General features: G+C 42.8%; 1 protein-coding gene across 1 annotated transcript in view; it reads right to left on the bottom strand.

Annotated features, from left to right (window-relative positions):
* LOC108091806 overlaps positions 1-22,116 on the bottom strand; it is a gene marked incomplete at its 5' end in the record, with an annotated part of 81,602 nt that extends 59,486 nt beyond the window's left edge. The window contains 1 exon segment of the mRNA XM_017191171.2: positions 21,939-22,116. Within this exon segment, the coding sequence (XP_017046660.2) occupies positions 21,939-22,116 (178 nt within the window).
* Positions 22,117-23,087: the final 971 nt, after the last annotated feature.

Genomic DNA, 23,087 nt, shown 5'->3' with positions numbered 1-23,087 from the left:
TCCCCCGGAAAACTGTTTCACTCAGTCGAATGCATGTTTACACTTGAGACGAATGTGCCGACATTCAGGGGGTCATGGGCGTAGTCCGAAGGTGGTAAACTGGGAATTAGTAGTCGGATGACCCGAGGTAAGGGGTTCGCCTCCACCTGGACGTAAAGATTGGGCGGAAATTAATTCGACTTCGGCAGACTTTTTGGGGGATTTTCCGAATGGGATTCTCGAGAGATCCCCTCAGCGCCACTGACAAATGCAAATTTCATTTTCATGCTAGGCTAAATCGAGTGCGAGAAGAAAAAGGACGCGGAACTCGGTACCACAAGCAACTCCCAAGAAGATTTCAACATGTCCAAACATGCAAATTTTCCAGTCTGTCGCTGCCTCCTCGCTTTTTGCCCCCCTCCCCTCATCCGCTTGCGTATTCCTTCCCGTTTTTTCTTCCCCATGCTGTTGTTTTTCCCAAGCGCCAAGCGCCAAGCTCCGGCAAGAAAATAAGTAGGAGAGGAAGCAGGAAAAATAGCAAACCCGGCAACCGGAAAAACGGAAGCAACGTGCGTGCATGCGTGACACAATTGAAGCGCCTAAAACGCCGAAAGCTCAGCCAAAGTCGCAGCTGAAGACCAGAAAGCAGCTTTTACACAACGAAAAATATAAAAATTAAAATAAAATATGAGATCCTGTTTTATATGGTAGTGGCTATATAATCTCGTTGTGTTTTAATGAGGGCATAACTCAAGATCAATGCTGAAAACTCGAGACAAGCATGCAAATTAAAAAGTGCCTTTAACATATCGAGTATTTTTTAAAGTGCCGCAAGCAGTTTCAAGCCGAATCGAGTTGAGTTGAGCGGAGCTGAGAGAATATGCTTATCTCCGGCGGAGTCGAGCTATCGGACCCGGAGGAATCGTTAGCCTGCCATTTTGGTCGCATCGCTCTGGCGGGTAAACAAAACCAAAACAAAACTCTGGCTAGAGGAAGCAGCTGCAAGGACAACAATAGACCAAGTAAAAAGGTTAGAGGACTCAGGTTGGGCTTTCTGACTTTCAGATACCCTGCATTCTGATATTCTTGGCTAAACAGAAAATACTAAATTCTATAAAATTTCTATCCAATTGTAATACAAAATGATATTCTTTAATAAACTCAACAAAGGTTGGAAGCTTGTAAAGTTCTGTCGGTATTTCATAACTTTTTGTTCCCTTCTTGTATAATATCATATAGGTATTTGTAATATAAAGTGAGATCTGGTTGAATGGACAGGAACAGTCGAGTTTCCCCGCCTAGATATCCCAATCGATTACCATATATCCCTCCATTAGAGGAGTACTATACCTATTGAAAGTACGAAAATTTCCGCAGGAGGAAGGAATGGAAGAAGGGAACGCACTCAAGTGATTTGACGATTGATTTTGCTGTGCTTTCGACTGCCCTTTTTCGGGTTGTGAAAAGGGTACGCCGGGGTTATTCGGAAAAACAAAACCCAATGGAAAATGGAAAATGGGAAATAGAGAGCGGAGTGGCTGGAAAAGAGCATTGCCCGCAGCCGGCGACAAGTGCATAAAAATACACAATCAAATGGAAAAGGCAGCAGTAAAATTGTTTGGGAAATTGATTTTTCTTACATTTAACCGAGCATTCAATTGCTTATTTTCCGACAGACAAGAAGTGCCAGGAGTGCAAACAAACAAAGGGCAGGCCAGGCCATCAAGTGAAGTGGAAACATTGAATTATTTATATTCGGTGCATTGCGTTATGTTCTTCCTTTCTTGCCACTTCGCTTTCTTCCGTTTTCCGCTTTCCCATTCATTTTGGTAACGTTTCTGTTTCTTATTTCTGTTTGCTAATTTCTCTGATTGCTTCAGCAGTTTGGGCCGCCTTTCTCCTTGGGCTTCCTTTTTCGCGACTCGCCCGCTTTGTTTGCCAATGCGCTATTTACTCTTCACGCACAAAGACAGAGGGCAAGGGTCCCGGCGCACTTGAAAATTGCCTCAAATATTTATATACGAGGCAAGCTTCGTTAGGTTACCTGCGGTTATTTGGCCGAATCCCCACTTCCTCGCTCCATATTCCCCATTCCCCACTCCCCATTCCGTGCTCCATCATGAAGTATTCATAACACGGCAACCCAATTAATTAGGTTGGAGTAGAGCTCGCTGGCAGACCAGAACCAGAACCAGAACTAACCTTTGTGATGTGAGAGCAGCGAATGCCACAGCATAATGCTAATTATTTTACATCGGCGATGTAAAGGAGCCAGGAGGCGGGATGAAAGTTTCAATTACAAGTTTAGACAAACGAGGGGCGGGCGTCTTTTGTCTTTTGACACGGGTAATGTGTTGCCGAGGGGAGAACGAGTAATTATCAGGGGAATTCTCGGCACACATGGCCCTGCTGCTCGAAACTCAATTAAGGGAAAGCCATCAGAAGTGGATATTTCACAAGAAGTCAGCCCGAAAACACAACTGTCACTTGCAGGACGTGCTCTTTTCCATTTAAATTGCCTTATTAAAATCCGACCTTTGCCACATTCATTGCAGATTTCCTGGCTGCTGATTGTTTGTTTGTTTTCCTTTTAGTTAGCCAAAACACCAGTGTCAATTCTGTATCAAACTATGTTGTCATAATATGTTAAAGCAGTGTTTCCATGTTTGTAGCCCGCTCATTACTATTCCAATTACATTTTTACGTCTGCCTAATTAACATATCGACCCGAAACAGGATTGTTTGCATTTTTGTGCGACAGCGAGAGAAGTTACTTTATTTTGCAAAGTCTGGCTCATAAAGTGTTTCCATGCATTTTTAATATCAAATTAAAATTATTTAACGGGGAAAAGAATAGGTTTCTCCTCACGAAAAAACTGTAATAATAAAAACGAATACCGATGGGAATTTATTTATAAAACTAACAGCATACAAGTCCCATAATAATTTCCTTATTAATTGTAAAGTTTGTAAGGAATATTTGAGTTATTTTAGAAGCAATTATAATTAGAAAAACAGCTGAAGCTCTTTAAATACCATTAATTGCACGGAAATTATAATCTCAATCAAAAGCTTTACTTGAACCACAAATAAAAGGAAGACTTGAACTTGGAACTCCCCTGTTTATTTGATATCTGGCGAGTTTGACCACAAAGTAAAACCCGCGACGAGCACCGCAGCTCCGCCTTTGAAAAGTATCGCCTTACACCTTTCGCTGCCATTTGGCAACCACTCATAAAGCCCATCCGTTTTGGCCACCTTCCGAGAAACCCCCGTGGAACACTTATTGATGGCGCTGCTGATAAATCCGGAGTGACATTGTCCGTTGCCAGGAGATGGGAGCGAGCCGCGCAACTTATTTGGGGGTCCTGCTGGGCGACTTTGTCGCTTTGTTGTTGCCGCCGCTTTGTTTTTAGCAACATTATTAATTTTAATAGAAAACTTCGCCAGCTGGCAGGGGAGGGGGTGCAGTGGAGATGCCAGGGGTCTAAAAATTAATGAGGGTTGTCCACTTGGCGCTTGTTGAATTTGTAATTTGTTGCCTGCCCCGTTCCCATAGGAATAAGCGATGCTTTGTAGTTTCCCTACACTGCGAGTAAAAGTGGACCTTAAATAGAAAAACTAAACAATAATAAAAGAGGAAAGCAAATTCTTATTTATTATAAATCAACCAAAAATTAATCATATTTATTGCAGTTTCAGATTTGAATATCATCTTTACCATCTTTATTGGTAAAGTATAAATTCATTAAATTAGGAAACTTTTTTTTCGTTAACCAAAAATGATTTTTATAAATTAGAGTTTCTGATTTTAGTACCTACAAACAATGCCTTAATTTAGTTAGAGTATTTTCAATCTCAATGGCCAGCTTCTTTTCCTTTTCCGAGTGTTCCTGCTGATGTTGCCTCCGATGTTGCCGCCGCCGCTGTAAATGTTGCCCCGAGATAAGCGACAAAGTGTAAGCATGGCAATTATTTGGTGATTTCTCAATGCTCTCACCGCTCGAGGCTGGCATTCCATGGCGAGTCGGAAGTCGGAGGTGCAAAGACAAAAGGCTTGGCCATATCGCGCGGCACTAAACTTAATTTAATAGCGGCAATCGCGGCGGAGGAGAGGTCCCAAGTGCGCATCAATTTTAAAGCCACACCGCGCACTCTAGTCGAGTGGGCGGCACATAAAATCACATAAATAAGCGTAATAACTAATGTAAACAGCGCGGTGAGCGGTCGCGTAGAATCCCCAATCCCCGATCCCCAATCTCCTGCATTTGCATTTGCGCGCGAGAAATTGCCGCAATAAATTGCGCCGTAAAAACACATCGACGCGGAGTTGAGTGAAGGCCCTTCGTACCTGGTAAGGTCGAATTGACACGATGCCGCATTAAAGGCAAAGTGCACACACAATTACAATGAGTGGGCCCCAAGAAAAAAAAATGAAAAAAAATGGAGAAGAAGGTGGTGCGGCGAAGTGAAATAAATGTGAAAACTTCAAAAAGCGCTCAAGGTAAATGCCAGGCAAGGGCTACAAATGTGGCCAATATAAATTCTCAATAGCTGAAGCCCCCAAACCCCTCTATTTCACTCCCGAATCCAGGGCTGCACGGTTTTGAGGTTTCCCCCGGTCGAATGTGTGTGTTTGATTTTTATTACGCTGACAAATGGTGTGGCGCATTTAAGCCAAAACCCCTTTTGCGTTCGGTTCCGTTTGGCAGTGAAAAAATTTGAATTTCAGCTTACCAAACAGCCAAACATATGCGGCGGCGCCTTCGTCGTCGTTTTCTGGGGTTGCTGCACTTAAAAAAGAAAGTTTTAAATAAAACTAACACATATGCCTTGGATATTTGTTTAAATTTAAGGCAAGAATTTCCTTTGGAAAGAAATGCTTCACTTAAATTTCCCTTAAGATGCAAAACGAGTTACTCTCCTTTATAATATTTCTAAAAAATCCTTTCATGGCTTCACTGCGAAGTTATTCTAAGTGCAGCGCCGTTGCAGCTTATGTAGCATACTTTGGAGCTTAGCGTGTAAGGCGCATAAATCGTGCAGCATTTTCCCTGCCAAGCCGCGACATGACAGCTCCAGTTCGCTCCGGATCTGAACCCCGAAAACCTCACTCCCACCGAAAATCCATTTATTAGCCTCGCCGCGAAAAAAAAATTGAATAAATCGCTGCGCGCGATTCACTCACCTAGGCTCAATTGATTTTTCCCCAAAGCCCAGGAACTTCAAGGTTGCTTTAAGCGGCAGATCCACCCACTTGGCTTTCCACGGCCACTTGTTTAATTTGGCGAAAGATAAAGACGGCCTTGTCTCCTCCCCATGCATCAAATTTTAAACAGCAATCTACTAGGGGCCATGTAAATACAAACCACGCGCTCGAGATTACGCTTTATGATACGTGATAACGCATTGCGTAACCTTTTCGCAGATAATCCTGTTAGACGGCCTACGCACTTAACCCGCCCCCTCGGAGTCCTTTACCCCCTCTGCCCTCTGCCCTCTGCCCTCTGACTCCTTACTCCTGACTCCTGACTCTGTGTCAATGTCAGAAAGTGCCTCAGACATTTGCGAAAGGTGAAAGGATACAAAAGCCGAGGGGAGACAGCACAGACCCTATTAGTCCTTGAGCCCCGTTGACTTTGTCAAGTTGTTTGCAACTCATCCTGGATCGGAATGCTGGGGGTTGCGGGATGAGCGCGGAAACTACTGTGCGTTCGTTTTATTTGCCCAACTTAGGGAGATTCTTTTGGAATTGTCGGGAAGTCATCGTGATTTTCATAATATTCTCTTTACCCCTAGTATTTAGATAACAGGAAAGTAGATTTTGGAAAACTATTGCCTGAATCAAATGTTAACTATGTAAAATATGACAATGAAAACATACATTGTTTGTTGGACTTAATTCCAGTAAATATTTTTAAAATAAATAAAATAAAAAAGTTGTATGAATCGTTTCTCCTTCGAATGGGAATAAATGTATTCAAACGTTTTCACACATACTTTGCCCGATTTTGGCAACTCCCTTAAGCGTATTGCAGATTCAATGTGCCAGCGAACGGGGTCTTCCCCTTTTCGTTGACATCTTAACACTTGCCGCTTTAACATGCCATGCCACATTTGGCAATGGTGACAGGTGCCTTTAGTTGGGTCTGGCAGGGCATATGGCATAAAGCTCTGATGTCATCAAAAATGTCACTCAAAAATTTATGAAAAGAGAAAAATGTGCGAGGGCGCATAGACGAGGCGGCAGACGAGCCATCCGCCCCCTTTTCCACCCAACCTCCCACTTCACCACTTCCAACCCGCACAACATTTTGGGGAATTGTGCGGAGACAGCGTGGGAATTCGAACAGAGGAACCTAGGCTGCTGCTTCTATCGCATAAACTCACTTAATGCGAGTGCATATTGATAAGAGACAAGGACGCGACAGGGCAGATAGTCCAATGGGGATGGAGTGGGGTGGGGGTGGGATTACGGGGGGCTGAGGTAGGAGGTATTCGATATCAGCAACAGCTGCAGGAAGTGCGCTTAAATGTGTCGCCTGGGCCGGATAAAACGTTAAGCCTTTGCGAGGACAAGCCATGTGGCTATGAATTATTATTGTTTGCCCCGAACGAGCAGTCACGTCTACTTGTAGCGATATCGATTACCGACTAGGCCCAGAAATCAATTTGATGCTCCGCCACCAGCACTTCCTGATTATCCATCCAGCCTCTATTGTTGTCACCCGGCACCCGGTGCGTATACGCAATATTGAGCGCATATTTTTTTATTCCCGATGCCGCGACCGTGTTTTCCTTTCGGCTTTGCAGTACGTGCCTCATCGCGACAGGTGAAATGGCTCTTCCACCAGCTCGTTGTCATGCAAATGAACCGCCAGCCGCGGTTCTTCTTTTCGATTCTTTTCGATTCCAGCCAGCACCACAATCACAATCAAATTATGGCCAGGCCGTAAAAAAGTTCGCTGCTGCTTAATTGCCAGCACTCCTATCACAAGGCGCACAGTCGCCCAACAAATGTTAGACACACATGTGTGCCGATAGGAAACTTTTAAGTCCTAACCGATCCAGGCCTTCACCTCAGTCTAACTTTGGCCCAAGGATTATCGCCTATTTTTCATAAGTGCGACGTGACTCCATTATTGGCGCAGACTTTTAAAAGTGGAAGTGCACTCGGAAATAAGGTTTTGTAAATCTTGTTAGATAAATATGTTCAAGTTGAATGTAAGTTCGTTATATAAATAAATTTATTTCTTTGGCTTTCAGAAACTCAGATATTAACTATAAGTATAGTGACAAATTTAGATTTTATGATCCTTTCAACCACAAGAACTTTCGTGATGAGCGTTGCTACAAATCAAGGATTATTAAGGCGATCTTGATTCACCAAAAATATATTTGGTTATCAAATAGAACACTTCAGAATCTCTAAGAATTTTGTAACTGTGTACTGACTATCAGATAAAGTTCCAGTAACTAGATAAAGTTCGTCTATGTAGACGAGGGTCGCTAAGGTCGCATATTTGCATTTGGGTTAGCTGGGATGTCGAGTGCATGCTCCTCGCATACGTATTGATTAAGCTAAGCACTTTCTATACCATACGCAATTTAAAGTTTCCCTTTATTGGCAGGATTGTGCGCTGCGGTAGGTTGCTGCAGTCAAAGCAAATCGGATAAATACCAGAGCTCCGAATTCCTTGTGTAAGTCTCGAAAATTCTCAGCAGAGAGTGGAATTTTGCCGCAGCCAAGGGAGTGTTTTAAAGTGAAGCCAAGGGCAGGAAGGATTGAAATCTGTGTGTGTGTGCTCCCAAGGAATTAACACTTAAATATTCTGTGATTTTTCCCGTTCCCAATCGATGTTGCGCTTGCCTTCAGCAGGAACATAAAGTAAAGATGAGGTGAATTTATGGCGCTCTCCTTGAAGTGGCTCATTTGTTCGGGGCCTTAATGCCCTGCTGGGGACAGCAAACAAAAATATTTATTATCATATCATATGCCAGGCCCAAGCCAAGCCCAGACTAGGTCCTCGTGTGCCTGCGAAGGCCTTGGCCTTTTCGGATTTTTCCCTTCTGGTTTTCGGGTGCTCCGCTGGAAATTCGGAAATTCGGGGCAGGGACAGGGACAGGGAGGAGTGGCCCGGGGTTAATGGCCTAGGCCATCATCATCTGTGCGGCGCACATGCATGGCAAATTACTGAATACACAATTACAAAATACACTTTTCTAATTGTAATTGTAATTGTAATGCTGCGTCCAAACAGCCCGGCAAACAACCCGCAAACCAGCAGGCAGCCAGCCAGCCAGCAACAATAATGCAAACAGTTTAAGGGGCGCCCAAGTCGGAAGGTGAAATTATATGCCTATGTACACACACGGGGCATAAAGCCGAAGTGCTCATGTGTGTTGACATATTGTCCTGGTCCTGGTTCCCCGTTCCCGTTCCCGTTCCCGCTCCCCGTTTCCATTCCCGCTCCCAGCCCAGTCTCTGTTGCCTGTTTCCATGTTTATTTGTTTGCCAAGTTAGTGTTAACTTTAGTCATTCAGCCAGATATCCGTCGGTGGCACTTCAGACAACCTCCATTTGAGCTGCTGCTGCTCTTGTTGCCGCTGCACGTCGTCATTATTATAACGTGCCCGCCCAGTCGAGTGACAGTCTGCAGCAAGGCAACCGCACTCCACTCCACAACACTCCTCTCCACTCCACTCCACTCCTCTCAACTCCACCTGGCTAACAATGGCTTCGAGCAGCTCATGGATAACTGCCACGACAGGCGGCACTCGGAGAAACGGCTTTTAATTCAATAATATAGCACTATTTCAAAGGAAATTTAGTAAAAACTATTCTCGAAATAAGTTTTTGTCTCGTTTATTATTGCAATTATTTTAAGTTGCCGAACTGTAAATGAATTATGTATTCAACACCAAAATTTGCTTGAATAACCGAAAGTATTAAAGGTAATAGAAACAAATACAATTCATTTGGTATGGCGATTGCCTGGTGAAATATTATTTACCTAAAAAATTCAAATTAGAATTTCAAGAAATGATTAATTCTCCATGGCTTTAATTTGATAAAAAAAGTTCAATATTAAAGTTATCTTTCAACAGAGGTAACAACTGGGAATTTTTCTGATAAGAACCAAAATATGCAACATTGTCTTTAAGAAATTATTTATACTGATTGAATAAAGAACCCTGAAGTGAGGGACATATAGTTCCATTGTTGACAAAAAACAAGAATCATTCAGCATTGAATAAGTTTCTATAAGCTGGTATCAGGTATTTATTTAGTTAGAAAAAGCAAGTAGGATAGGCAAATTAAACCTACTTGTCCCTACAAACTCATTGAAAACATTTTTCCTTAGTGTATGCCAGGCTATTCCACATCCGTCATTGGCTCTTACACATGACCTCATTAGCCATTGAAACGTGACTTGTTATTTGACTTGTTTCGCGAGCTGTGGGCTGCGTCTCCCGTCGAACGAGGAGTGTCCTGTGTGTTTGCGATGTGCATCTAGCCTCGGATGCCCAGATACCAATACGCATTTGTCTGCGGGCCCGCTCAGACTCTAATTAAATTTGCCAGCGCTGCAATTTAGTGGGGCCGAGCCGCAGGACCTCGCATATGTTAGCGAAAAGTGTCATTTCCAGCGAGCGAATCCGACCCGACCGGAGCCAAAACAATTTCCGGGCTTTTCCGAGTGGCAGCCGCGGCTGGCTGACCTCAACGTTTTTCCAGCTCCGTGGGCTGCGAATTGCAGGTTGCAGGTTGCCGGTTGCCGGTTGCCGGGGGATTAGGCAGAGCCATTTGCATTGCAAACAAAGCGAAAACAATCAATTTTATTGCAGTTGCATTTAGTTAATTAACACCAATGCGCTGCGCAGCACAGGGCTTACGGTTGCCCCAAATGAAATTGGGATCCAGGATCCGGGATTCCAGACTCCCGGGACTCGGGACTCAGGACTCGGGATTCAGTCAGGATTCGGCGGGATTTGGCCGCTCGTAAATTAGCCCGAATTAATTAATGCTCATTAATCAAGCGCAAAGGCAGCAGCAATGCAAGATCACACAAAAGACGGCAGTAAAATTCAGCCCTAGGCCTTATTTATTTTTTGCTCATCAGCAGCGGTCAGTGTGTATGTGGCATTCATTCATTCAGTTTCACTTCGGGCGAAGTGACTCCGTGGCCCGAAATCTGAACTTCAGCGCTTGCCACAACTAATTATGCCACTAATTGAATTTTCGCATTAAGGGGAGGCCTCCTCCTGCCCCCTGATGAACGATACTAGATGGACGATGGTCATTTTGAACGAGGGTTCGTTGTGCACGAGTGCTGGAGTTAATTCAGTTGCCGCGCTATTGATTATTTCCTCTTTTCGGAAGGCCCAACTTTAATTACAATATTCACTGGCCATTTAGTCATTATGGTGCATCATGAAAGCCTAAATACAGAAGGCTTACTCTACTGACCAGTTGGTTCGGTGTGGGTATTAAGTAGTGGCTTTAATATTTGAGAATGTTAAAAAGGAGTGTTACAAGTATCAATACAAATTTGGTTTTATTTTATTTAATTCTGGTTCAAATATTGCAATCTGCCAAACAGGAAGTGTTACAATTATCACTGCAAATTTATTTTCATTTGCAGTGGAATCGTTCTTTTGTTAAATTCAATATTTACAATTCTAATCCCATAAACTCGGAAATATGTCATATTTATTTTTGATTATTTGAGTAGTTAGGGGCTGCACTTTTCCATTGACCGGTGAAATAAAAGCTATCTGCAACACAGAAGCACAAAGCAAATCAAATTGAATGGCATGAGTCGGCAGTGGGTTAAGTTGCAAACCAACTCAAACACATTCCGAAACGTTTGTCAAAGTCCAATGGAGTTGCCTGGCGTATTTACCAATCGAAACCAGGCTCGGTGGCAGAGCAAATGTTTGGATTTATGTAGCGGTTTCAAATATTGAATTGAATATTATGGAATATCTGCTGGTTTGCTCGCTCAGCTGATGCACACTACTGCTGCTATTTTTGTTTGCTCGCCAGGCGATTGCTTTGTGTTTGCTGGTGCCGTGTTTAATTGCCGTGGCGTAGAGCAAGTACCACAGTGGGAATAAAGTCTGAAATTGTTACATTGTATGTCTTTACTTAAACCCCACAGTTGCAGCTACACGTTGATTTAATTCGTTTATTAGTTATCTGCTCAGTATTGTTTCGGATGTTCAGATTTGCATATACTCTTCCAAATGAACCTAAATATTTCAAAACAAATTACGGCACGAAACAATAAAGCCTTGCCAAACAATTTGTTCATTTTTATGTACAAAATATCGTTTGTTATATCAAAAACGAATTGTAATAATAAAACATTTTAGATTATTTCACAAGCTTATTGCGTTTCAGCATAAAAAGGTGACAATAAGGCACGGTCTGCTACGTAGATCGTTTTCCAATAGCTTACCCTAAAAAGTCCCCGGGATAGATTGCACTTAATCCGAGTGCCAGGCGGAGATGTAACATTAATTGAAAACTCTGATTGAACGCAAACACACACACACACACACACACAGGGCACAAATCAACACACGAGTGTGTGTGTTGCGGGCTAACCGAGCTGCCCACATTTTGGTCTGCTGGCGTCTGTCCTCCGACTTTGTGTGGATTTTCCTTTGCCATTTGCCTGGGCCACTCCACCACCCGCTCTCCCTCCTCCTTCCCCGCCGCACCACCTCCACGATTTTGTCGCCGGACAAGCGGCATTCATTTCCGTATGACTTGGAAATTTTGCGGCTTTTCACTTTGCGGTTATCCCCGAGCACAAACCGCAAATGTAAAACTAATGGCATTCCGAAATTTATGAATGCAATGTGCGCAATTGTGTGGAGGAGTGTGGGCCCTTGAGTGTACGTAGTCCTGTGATAATTATTTTGCCATTAGAATCCGATTAGTTGGAGGGTTTTCAGTGTGTGTGTGTATGTTCGTGCGTGTGTGTATGCATTTGATTCATTTCCGCTGTCAGGAGCGGGCTTCTCTGCTCGAACTAAGATTTTCTGGCTGCAGTTCTGGCTTAAAAATTTAACGCCCTTCGGCGCGATTATCGCTGGCATTATGAGCTGCCTGATGAAGTTCAAACAGCTAAAATAAATAAGTTGCCACCACGCCACCCTGTTATCCTGCAGCTTAAATATTTTCAACGTCAATACTCTCGCAGTTTCACCCATTTGGCATCAATAAACTATAAAAGCGGAATGCTTGCGGCCCTGTCTGCGCTGTTTACACCCAGCTGAAGAGCGGGGAAAAGCTGCGGGAAAGCGGGAAACGGGGAAAGCTGGGGAAGCGCTGGGGAAAGGGGGAAGCTCAGATCCTGCGGGCTGTAGTAAATATAAAAGTAAACGCCAAGTACATAGACAAACACAGTCAGTGCAAGTCAATGGCAATGCCTCGGCGAAGGCAGCCGCCGCCAATGTACTGTAAAATTTATGACTTGAGCGCATTCCACAAAACATTTGTGCCTTGGCCTGCACTGCAAAAAATATTTAATAATCTACTGAATTTACTAGCGTAATCAATATATATTTATGGTTCTGAATACCAAATGATTTTACATGTTTTACCATTCTGGTTAATATATTTTAGCTTACTAGCACATAAGAATCTTTTTTTCAACAGGAAAATATCAATTAATTATTAAGATGTTTTTTAATTAATTCTTTGGACATATAAGTTGCGATTTGCTTATCAATTTATATATTTAACCTCTGATAAATGAAAAAAATGACTTTTTTTTTGGTCATAAAATCTTAAAACAAGTTCAGTAAGTTTAACCGCAGTGCAGGCTGCGGAAAAGGCAAAAAAAATATAGTTTAAGACTAAGAACCACGGACAGACGAACGCGGTAAAGTTTACTGTGGTGGTGGAGGAGGTGGTAGAGGAGGGGAAGGGATGGGGATGCTCCCATCTCAGATCCTTCGTCCTTTGCTCCTGCTGATGCTGCAGCTTGCATTTAATGTTCTGTTGGCCGCATAACTTGGGGCATAAATAATGAGGCCTGGCAGTAACAATAACCAGATATTGGTTGCGGCTTTAAGCTTTACGCCGACCATAGGCCAAGTCGTAAAGTCAACAGGCTGAAGTGAAAACTGGCTTCAAACCAAATTGATACAGCCATAACAATAAACATTTCCATATCAACATTTTGCTAAGCAAACTACTCAATCAAAAAGTGCATAAAAGTGTTGTTTGAACATATATGTGTTGTTGTTTGCAAAACCAAAAAGAATTTATTTAAGAGATTAGCTTTATTTCAACTGTGAAACGCTGAATGAAAAGAAAAACTATGTTTACTTAGACCGAGACTTTTCTTTTTTTAAAAACTTAAAAAGATTCTTTATACCAAATGTATGCTTCAGTCTGCTTTATTGTATTTTTTGTATGTTTTTATTTATACAGTTTTGAAAGCTTTAAGTATTTACAATTCATACTTATATTGACCTTATGTTAGTACAGTATTTCTGTTTCCGTTCCTTTTTACTTTCAAAAACTCCTGAGGCGAATCAATAGAATTGCGAGGCCAAAGTCATCAGAAACTACTCTTGGCCTTGGCAAGAGCATTTCAAGAGAGCTTCGCTTTTTGCCGTGACAGGTTAATTTGGCAGGTCAATCAATCTCGAATTACCCAGGCGCACTGATTACAAAGAGATGCATCATTAGTCCGTCGGAGAAGTAATCTCCTTGTGTGCCGTTTCCCCACGATTTGAGCCTTCGAAAATACTGTAAAGCGCTTTGAATTAAATGCAGACTCAAGTGCAATTACTCGGCTTAAACTTTTTGTGCTGCCAACTGTCTGTATGGTTGGAGTTGTGTCGGAATTCCTTTGGCTTTAAATGCTAATTATAACTTGTTTTTGCGCACAGTCAGTGAAACTTTATCCGAACTAGATATGCATATGCCAGATAAACAAATGAATACGAATACGAATACGAATATATATATATAGTATAGTACGCATGCGATAGAAAAATTACTGAGTGTTTAATTCAAAAAGCATATGAAAAGTTTATCCTTCGGACAAGAACATGATGTCTCTTAATAACTTTTTGCCGGCATTTTGTTTGCTGTTTTCCTCGTTTTTGCCTGGCTCTTTCTTGTTATCCTGCCAACACACACACACACACATACACATTTATACACTCTTAAGCGGGTCGAACAAGAAATGGGGGCGGGGCACAGCCTTTGGCAACGTCTACTTTGACATTGTCGTAGTTGGCCAACCATGTTCGGGCCCATGATGCTGGTTCTGGCCTTCTGGCCGTTCCAGCAATACTCCGGGCAAATTAACTTGTTTCAATTAATAATCCCCCAGCAAATATGTCAGCCACATGGGCCTCCGGCCAGGATCTGCATCCTGGGGAGGACGAGCGGCCCTCCGGCGCTGCTGAAAGTCAAAAACTATACAAACTTTTAGCTGACTTTGACATTTATGGTTTTCCCCGGGCCTGGCCAAACTTTTTCCCCCATTTTCCATTCCCTATTTCCCCATTCGCCGTTCGCCATTCGCCATTCGATTCTGCCGATCGGAACAGTCCGTTGGCCTCCCTGTTGACGGTTCAGGTTCAGAGTTGCCCGGCAATGCGTTTAGTTTTTGGCTACATTTGGCTAATGAGTTGACCCGGCCGACGGGTCTATTTGGTCGGCTTTAAAGCGTCACGTGCACTCCCTCCAATTCATACACATTAACGAACATTTTACTGGATGTCAAGAGGGGGGAACACCAAACGAAACGAAACGAAAAGGGTTTCCAGCTGAATGGGATTGGAAAACAGAAACCAAGCTGGCAAGTTGTGTGACATCGCCTTGGCCCTTTGGCCGTGCTGGTGCCATCTTTCTGGTTTAATCCAATTTATGTTGCTTGCGAAACTTTTGTGGAACAACTTAAAAGTTTTGCGCTTAAATAGCATCAAGTCAAATCGAAAAAACAAAGTATGGAAATGACCTTACTCGTACATACAGAAAAACTCTTTTACTCCGAACAAAACCACAAGCTTCTGCCATAATAAATTCTACTATTTTTTAAATCATTTTTATGAGCATCTGACATTTAATCCAATCTATTAATATCATTCCATTAAAGACAGAATGAAAGTTTAACTGAAAATTAAAAGCAATCAACTTGTTTTTGTGCATAATAAACGTTTTTTAGCTGACCTGCAAACATTTAACTTTTTGCTTTGAAGTTCTATCGTCACAAAAACAAACTTTTTTTCCGAGTGAAGTGCCAATGCAAAAGGGTCCAGTGTGTGGAGAATTAAATAAATGGCGCATTTTGACACATTTTGCCACGTTGACTTATTCGACACTCATCCGCCCCGTTGGCCAGCAGCCTCGTTAGAACGCCCACTTTGGACCGTCTCTTCTCTTCTCTTCTGCTGAAAAGCCGACGACAACACGATTCAGCTATAAAATAGTTTTCGACGCTGACGCATGCCGCATAGCAATTTTCCACGCTAACCCCTGCTTTCCCCGGTTACAAACTTGCCTCTTATTTATTTGTTTAGAATTTTTCGCACGCCTCTCCGGGATAACCCAACCCTTTTTGACTTTGCCTCTGCATTTGCCTTTGCGCACGGGTCACTCGATTCGGGCCGGGCTAATAAAGTTGTCGGAAAAAATTGTTTAACCATAATGATATGCTTGGGGGACAAGTGTTGTAATCCTTTTGTGGCATAACCCGTTTAATATGTATTGAAATTCACAAAAGAAACCCCATTAAGTGGCGTCCCCTTGCCAAATTTTGGGAAGGTCCCCAGATCACTTTGATACTTTGATAAGTTGTGGGGCTTAACAACGGTTGACGGCACAAATTGCCGCACGGAAGAGCCGAGTCAAATATGCAGAAGTCAAGCGGAGCCCATTGATGCTTGCTGGTTAGTTGGTTGTCCAGTTGGCTGGTTGTCCGTTTGGCAATCGGGCTAACAGTTTGCATTGGCCACGAGCGGAGCAGCTGGTGGATGGGCATCCACAATTTGTATACACATGTCCGCTGGCTTAGGGACTCCTTTGCCTTTCAACTGCACGTGCCAAACAGTTCGTTGTGTTTTTCTTCCCTCTTTTCCTGCGCTTTGTTTTCATTCCGGCAATTGGGAAATGTTGCACAAAGTGCACGCCACACCCACTTCCCCTCGCAGCTCGAGCCGCAGTCGCAGTGGCAGTCCGGCGGCGGCGATTAATCAAAAATTGTTTACTCCAAGTGATGGATGTGCAACATGGTTTTGACTTGCAACCGAGCGTGCCGGGCAGCCAGTCAAAAGCTAAGCAGAAAGGCACATTTCTGGCATTCCCCCGGAATCAGATAGGGTTTCACAGCTCAGGCGAGCTAACTAGTTACAAGGATACAAATAAATTAAGAATCCCCTGTGAAATTCCTTAAAAATGTATCTTACATTTTTTTTGGTTAAAACATTGCGATCCACGGATTTTATCAAACAAAAAGTAATTTATTCTATTAAACAGAAATATAGTTCACAGTTGAAAGCATTTAAAAACTAGTTTTAAGTGATTTGAAGTTTCTACAAAAAATATCTAAAAAGATGCAAGACAATTTGTTTCAACAAATTCTTTTATCTTTTTTTGGTTAATATCATAGTGGCTCATATCATATTATATTATCACTTGTGTATCGTTTACTTTTAAGAATTGAGTTTCAGAGCTATTTCCGCCAGCACAATCGTACTCCCGGCAGTGGGCAATCGTATTTACTTGTGATATATAGAAAATGTTGCAGTGGCAGGCTCTCAAACATCGCACAGTTTGCCGTGCAGCTGTAGCCGGGAAAGCAGTTTCTCTTCTGGCTTTTTGCGCTTTTTTGCCGGTTTCTAAGCTGTCAGGGGATGGGCTGCGGCACCACCAACTGTTTGACCATTTGTTCGGGCCAGAACGAGATACCGAGATACCGAGATACTGAGGTACCGTGGAAGGGGGGAAAAGCGACTAGCAACTGACTGCACGACGGGCTTCGTTTTCATTTTTCCATGTCATGTGTCAGCGCAGCGTCTCGCCCAGCGGCAATCACAGACGCTGGTTCTATGCAAATGCGAGTATAAATGGATAACTCCATCATCGCAATTCATGCCACTGGCTGCTGCAACTGCTGTAACGCAACTGTAACTGCCGCAGTGCTGCACAGAGAGAAAATGCGAAGCCCTTCTAAGAATTCAAAAGGAAAATGGCAAAGAAGTTAACAGAGATTGCATTTCTTTTCTGTTTTTTGTTTGTTAACTGAGATAGATAATAATTTTTTTTGGTTTTTTTTTTTAACAAAAATGTTACTCTAGTTTTTCCCTCTGCTTAGTGGCAGTTTGCCCGGAATCGCGTTCGCCATTGTGTCAGTAAGTAGCAGTCGAGCCATGACCGCGAAGAGACAGTCGCAATCGCAACAATTGTATTTGCCCTGGTCGTCCTCGTCGACCATCTCCTTCCGCCCCTTTCCTCCTCTCCATTTCGATTTCGTCCTTCGAGTGCCGAGTGCAATTTGGCCAACGGCAGAAATTATGCAAAGCGAAAAAAATGGCATGCGAACTTGGCATAAATCAATAGAAAATTTATACGTTTCGCCGAAGTGAACAGTTTTAGCTTGTCTGCGCGAGACAGTCGGACCGGAGGTCTAGGATTTCGCGTGTTCTACCAGCTTTACTCTCCTTTTTTGACTTCTTTCTTTTTAACATGACATTTGAAATGGCGTTCTCTTTGTCAGGGAAAATTCCCCGCTGAGCTTAAGTCGGCTAAATCACTGGATAAGCACACGATGTTGTCAACGGCCAGGATTCTCAGCGGTATGCAAATCGAGACTTTATTGATTGCGCGTTTAGCAGTTCAAATTAAGGGTTTCAGTTTTCAGCATGGAAAGGGTTTTAAAAACCGTCCTCAGCCGAGTCAGAAGTGAAAATGAATCAATAGCATGTGAATAATTAATTGTTATCCAAACACAAACCTACTTTATTAATTTCTCGTTGGCCAAAAGCCAATGACCTGAGTGGTAAATTTAAACGTGCCATATTTCTTATCTTCCCTATTTGCTTTATAATTATCGACACTGCTTGTGTGTTCAAAGAGCTCTATGTAAATGGGAAATCCTTTAAGACCAAACTGTATCTAGCTTAGGCAATTAATCACCCATTGATTTCCCTGTGGGCTCTCAAACGTGGAGTAACTCGGCTGCTCTAATGGCCCAAAGGAGATTCATGAGGCGGAGGGAAGAGGAGTGAATTCAGGCATTACATTGTCGGGAGAAATCGAGACACCTCGCCATTAGACGGCTTAGCTAATTATTAACTGCATTAGATTCTGACAAATGACAAATTGCCTTGCCACATCCTGCTCCTTGTTCTCCTTGCGTTCTCCCTGCCACACAAACTGTGCACATGAGTGTGTATTATCGCTGTTGCCGCTAAGTATTTTTGACACAAAATTAGTTACGCGAATGGAGAGAGGGCGAAAACACGCCCAGCACATAAACACCCGTGCGGGAAAATATTCGGCATGAGCTCCGAAAAATTTCCAACACTTCGGGCCTGGTCATTTATCATTAAAAATAACCACACTGCGAAAAAGGCGAAATGCGTAATTATCGGGCTGCGGCCGTGGCAGGCGAGTGATTGAATGTGTTTCATCAAATATGTAACATGAATTATAATTTTTACATATTCGCGGTCTCTCTCATTCCGGTTTCTTCACATGGCATCGCCGGGGAAGTGGAAATCCATCGCGTGCCTCGAGCAAATCCAACATTTTCCAGCGACAGCGAAATGAGCTATAGAGAGCCAGTCAGAAGTGCCGATTTGTGGTTCGACTTACAACCCCATGATATTCCATATGTTTCACTACTAAAATAGTTCTAAAGAGTCAGCTAATATTAAAGATAGAAACAGTCTTTTAGCAACTGCAATTGTTAAAGTATTAAATAGAATTAATTTTATTCCTACTAAGTTTAATATTTGTTCAAGAAAAAGTACTCCTTTGGCTTGAAATGAGATCTTAAATCTCGAAATTAATTTGCAATTTTATCTAATGCTTGCCATTGAGCCAATTGCTTAATTAAATTCAAGATACACATCCCCTTTCTGTGCAACACTGTTTAGCTGCTCGGCGCTATCTGCATACATTGTGCGATACGGGGAGATCTAAAGTAGGCACACTTGCCGCGAACTGGGGCATAACGCACTCAACACGGCATAAATTAAAATTTTATGTCCGACGCGGGGCTCTTCCTTGTGGCTCGGTTTCTCGGTTTACTTTCCCGGTGGCAGGAGTGTGTTTTGTGGCTCGGCAATTCACAGCTCACGTTGCGGCCTCTGGATTGCGTGTGGCAAGTGAAACAAACACGCACGAGACAGAGCCAAATATGCGAATTACGATTTTTAGTGGCCCGCCGCGCGAGTCACGTTATAATTTGCCAGCCAAAAATGAATTCCTACAATCCTACAATCCTACAATCCTACAATCCAGGCCGCATTCGCTAATCAAAACAAATGAAAACAACATGAATTATGGCCGGCCAGGGCGAAAGGCTAATAGGGTTAAAGCCGCAGAGTTCAGCAAATGAAATGAAAGCCCGAAAAGCGTCCCACACATGTGTCCCATTTTTAATGAAATTGTTCGAATGTGGCTTTCGTTTTCTGTTTTCCTTCGGTTTTGGCCCCTTGGAATCGGACTCTTGGCTTCGCCTCCGTGTGACACACGTAATTTGAATATATGGCACTAGGCTTTGGTTCCGGCCACAGGTCAATGTGGAATGTGGCAAGTGCGGTCAGGCCTCTACGATTATTCGGGGCACTGTGTCCCTTTGACGACTTCCAGCCCGGCGGCTTGATAAATAATGAAGTCATATGTCTAAAGTTGAATTTTATACTATCACGCAATTGCCCGAACCCAAAACCCAACGCTCGGAACTCAGAACTCAGAACCCAAAACCCAAACCAATTCCTAGGAACACGACGTACATTGTAAGCGACGCCCACATTTTCGCAACTTTTTATGTAATCGTAAAAATATTTTTATGATTTCATAATTTTACAGTGTTGGCGGGCAGGAGGAATGCTTGTTGTTTATGGCCGTAGCCACATTGCCCTGCGCCACTGTCTCTGCACTCGAAGAAATTTTAGAGAATTTTTTAGCAACTCAAGCTAATGAAATTATGCAAAGAATTTTCGATCAGGAATTCGCTTTTAAAGGAACAGTTTTACTAAAGAAATTTCTAGTCTTAAGATGGGAGACCATTAAGAGAAAAAGGAAAATCCTTTGGAAAAGCAAGCCAAGTCAAGAAAGAAATCAAGGACCAACTTTCACCGCTTCTCAGTGCGCTTTCTGCAAATTTGAGGCATTTTCATTTCGCCCCAGCTTGGATTAATTTTTGTAATTTTCCACCGGCGCATCCGCCGCATTCAGAACATTCAGGACATTCAGTACAAAACGGTGCTTTAAGATCATGCCTGGCTAATCTTAGCCTTGACTCATATCGCGGCATTTGCTCGCAATTTTATGCAAAACCATATTTCCCAGCTGTAAAAGTTGCCACTGCCGGCGGTTGGGGCCCGGTCGAAATGGAATCTCGGCGGGTGGTCGTGCTGTCTGCTCCTATTTTCACCCACATCGGGGGAAGGATACATACACACACGTGTTCAGAGGGGAATAGGGGGAATGGAGGAAGGGCACACACGGGGAGCTCTATCTGTATTTGTTTAAGGCTCGGCCACCTTGCAACAAGGACAACACACCGCTCACCGCTCACCGCTCACAGCTCACCGCTCGCAGCTCACAGCTTGAAAAATGTTTGTTGTCAACATTTTCAGTTTGCATCGTTAGCTTAAAAGCGTGCGCCACCGAGCGACTCGCACAATGGGGCGAAAATCGATAAACGAGACAAACCGTGTGATTTGGCCCCCTCCGGGCCACAAAGGACTTCCATTTTGATCGCAAAATAGAAAAGTGTGGAGGTTACAAGGCCACCGGTCGGTTGGCGGTGTCTGAGGGTACGGGTGTGGCGCAAGTGCCGTGAAAGCGTTTTACTTAAACAGAAATTAATTATTCCGATGAATTTGATTCGCTGGCGGAGGAGAGCCTCAAAAAAGACTCGAAACTCTGACAAAAGTTTATGAATATTTTTGCTAATGGCTTGGCCGAAGATTGAACTTTTCGCCCACAGCTGCTGCAGATAAATAAATTAAAATGTGTGTCCAACAGGTATCCCCAAGCCAAACACCAGGCCTCCGAGCGTTTCCTCGGAGGAAAGCCTGTCGCAACAACAGGATTTATCCGCTTCTATAAATATTCTCCTCAGCGCCGCCAAAGTTATGGCAAACTCTCGCAATTAAACTGTCAGACTTATGAATTCATTAAATATTTTAATTGTAGCTTTTGAATAATTAAAATTCCATTTATGTGGACGTACACATACCTCAAGCCATAAATCTGCGATTAATTAAAAGCCCCGTTCTCAGATACTCAGATTTCCCTCTACTCTACTCAATGCCTGTTTGCGGCACCCAGTTCGCAAACGTAATGGCAATTAAACTTAATTACAAAAACATAACCGAAACTCAATTTGAAAATGCTTCGACTGCCTGGATCTCCAGTTGATTGAACTGTCTGTTCCGACAGCGATTTGCAATTTATGCAAATCACGGCGCTCGAGGTGAGCGGGAATAAAAGAAGTGGCTAGTCGTTGCCTGGATTGTTTTGCCTAACTTTGCATTTGAATGGAGTTAACAATAGGTATTGGAACACGGGGAGAAATAAATTGGGTAGGATAATTCTTCATTTTGTTGGAAATTAACATAATGTAAGATTTGCTGAATATAAGGAATAAATCATGAATATTATCTTGACAATCCATTGTGCTGTTAAGGCACTTGAATATTAGATTGAAACAGGGATTCTTTTCTGTGTATTTGGGTTCACTCACCTGGATCATCGTCGTCGTCCCAATCGATTTGACCGGAAGTTATGCTGATGTGAGCCGCGAACAGGAAGAGCGTGAATAAAGCCAGGCAGCTTCGTGTGAAGTCGGCGTTGTAGGAAGTTGTTACGGGCATTGTGGAAGTCCTTTTCGCTGGCAAATCCGATGTGTAAAGTGTGACAATTTATCTGCAGACTCGTCTCGTATCTTTTAGGTGTTTACCCGCCTCTCTGCTGATGCTCTGCTGATGCTCTGCTTTTCTCAATTTAATTTTACCGAAAAAGTGCACTCACTCGCGAACACATTTACAGGAGCTGGAGCTCCAATGTTCCCTAAAATCGTGTAGCCTTCACTGCCACTTCTGCTTCGGCTTCCACTTCCACTTCCTCAAGCTGAGCTCGTCTGATTCGGAATTCGGGGAGTGCGCGGCTTTTTGCTCTCGACTCCTACAACTACTAATTAAGTTGTTTCATTTTCAGTTTTTGCCCGGGGCATAACTTTCGCGCTGCTGCTGCTGCTGCTGCTGCTGCTGTTTCTGCCACTGATGTTGCTGCCGCTGCGTGGCACTGAGGTGGGCGGCGCTCCTCAATTGTTGCATTGTTTTTCCGATTTCAGTTTTCTGCAAGAGGCGGAGAGGATGGAAAAATAGAGAGGTGTTCGGAATTATAATTTCAGTTCTGCCGGGGGGATGGAGTGCAAAATCCTTTTCAAGTGGATTAATAAATTAGCTAATTGCATGCTGGATAACGAGATAATGATACCGGTGTACGGTTTGGTTTTTCCCAATTAATGTTTACAATGAATCATTTGAATTTGTCCACTTAGTGGAGTTTTAAGTAAATTGAACCCTTTGCTTATTATGCAAACATTTCATGAATTCATTATAATTGCAAACTTCCCATATATCGTTGCCTGAATTATTTATGAAAAATGTTGAAAACTTGAAACCTAAACCCGTCCACATAGTAAAAAAATAACTACTGGCTAGTTGCATTTTCAAATGAACAGAGAAATATATTAATTTTAATATATCCTTGCCTGAATTAATTATGAGAAATGTTTAAAACTGGAAACCTGAAACCTTCCACATAGTAAAAAAAAACTACTGGCAAGTTGCATTTTCAAATGAACAGGGAAATATATTAATTTTCCCAA

Source organism: Drosophila ficusphila, unplaced genomic scaffold, assembly GCF_018152265.1.
Source record: "Drosophila ficusphila isolate 14025-0441.05 unplaced genomic scaffold, ASM1815226v1 contig_791, whole genome shotgun sequence".
In the NCBI taxonomy this organism is placed as follows: Eukaryota; Metazoa; Arthropoda; class Insecta; order Diptera; family Drosophilidae; genus Drosophila; species Drosophila ficusphila.
The sequence above is the reverse complement of the archived record's forward strand: the minus strand, read 5'-3'. Positions and strand labels throughout refer to the sequence as shown.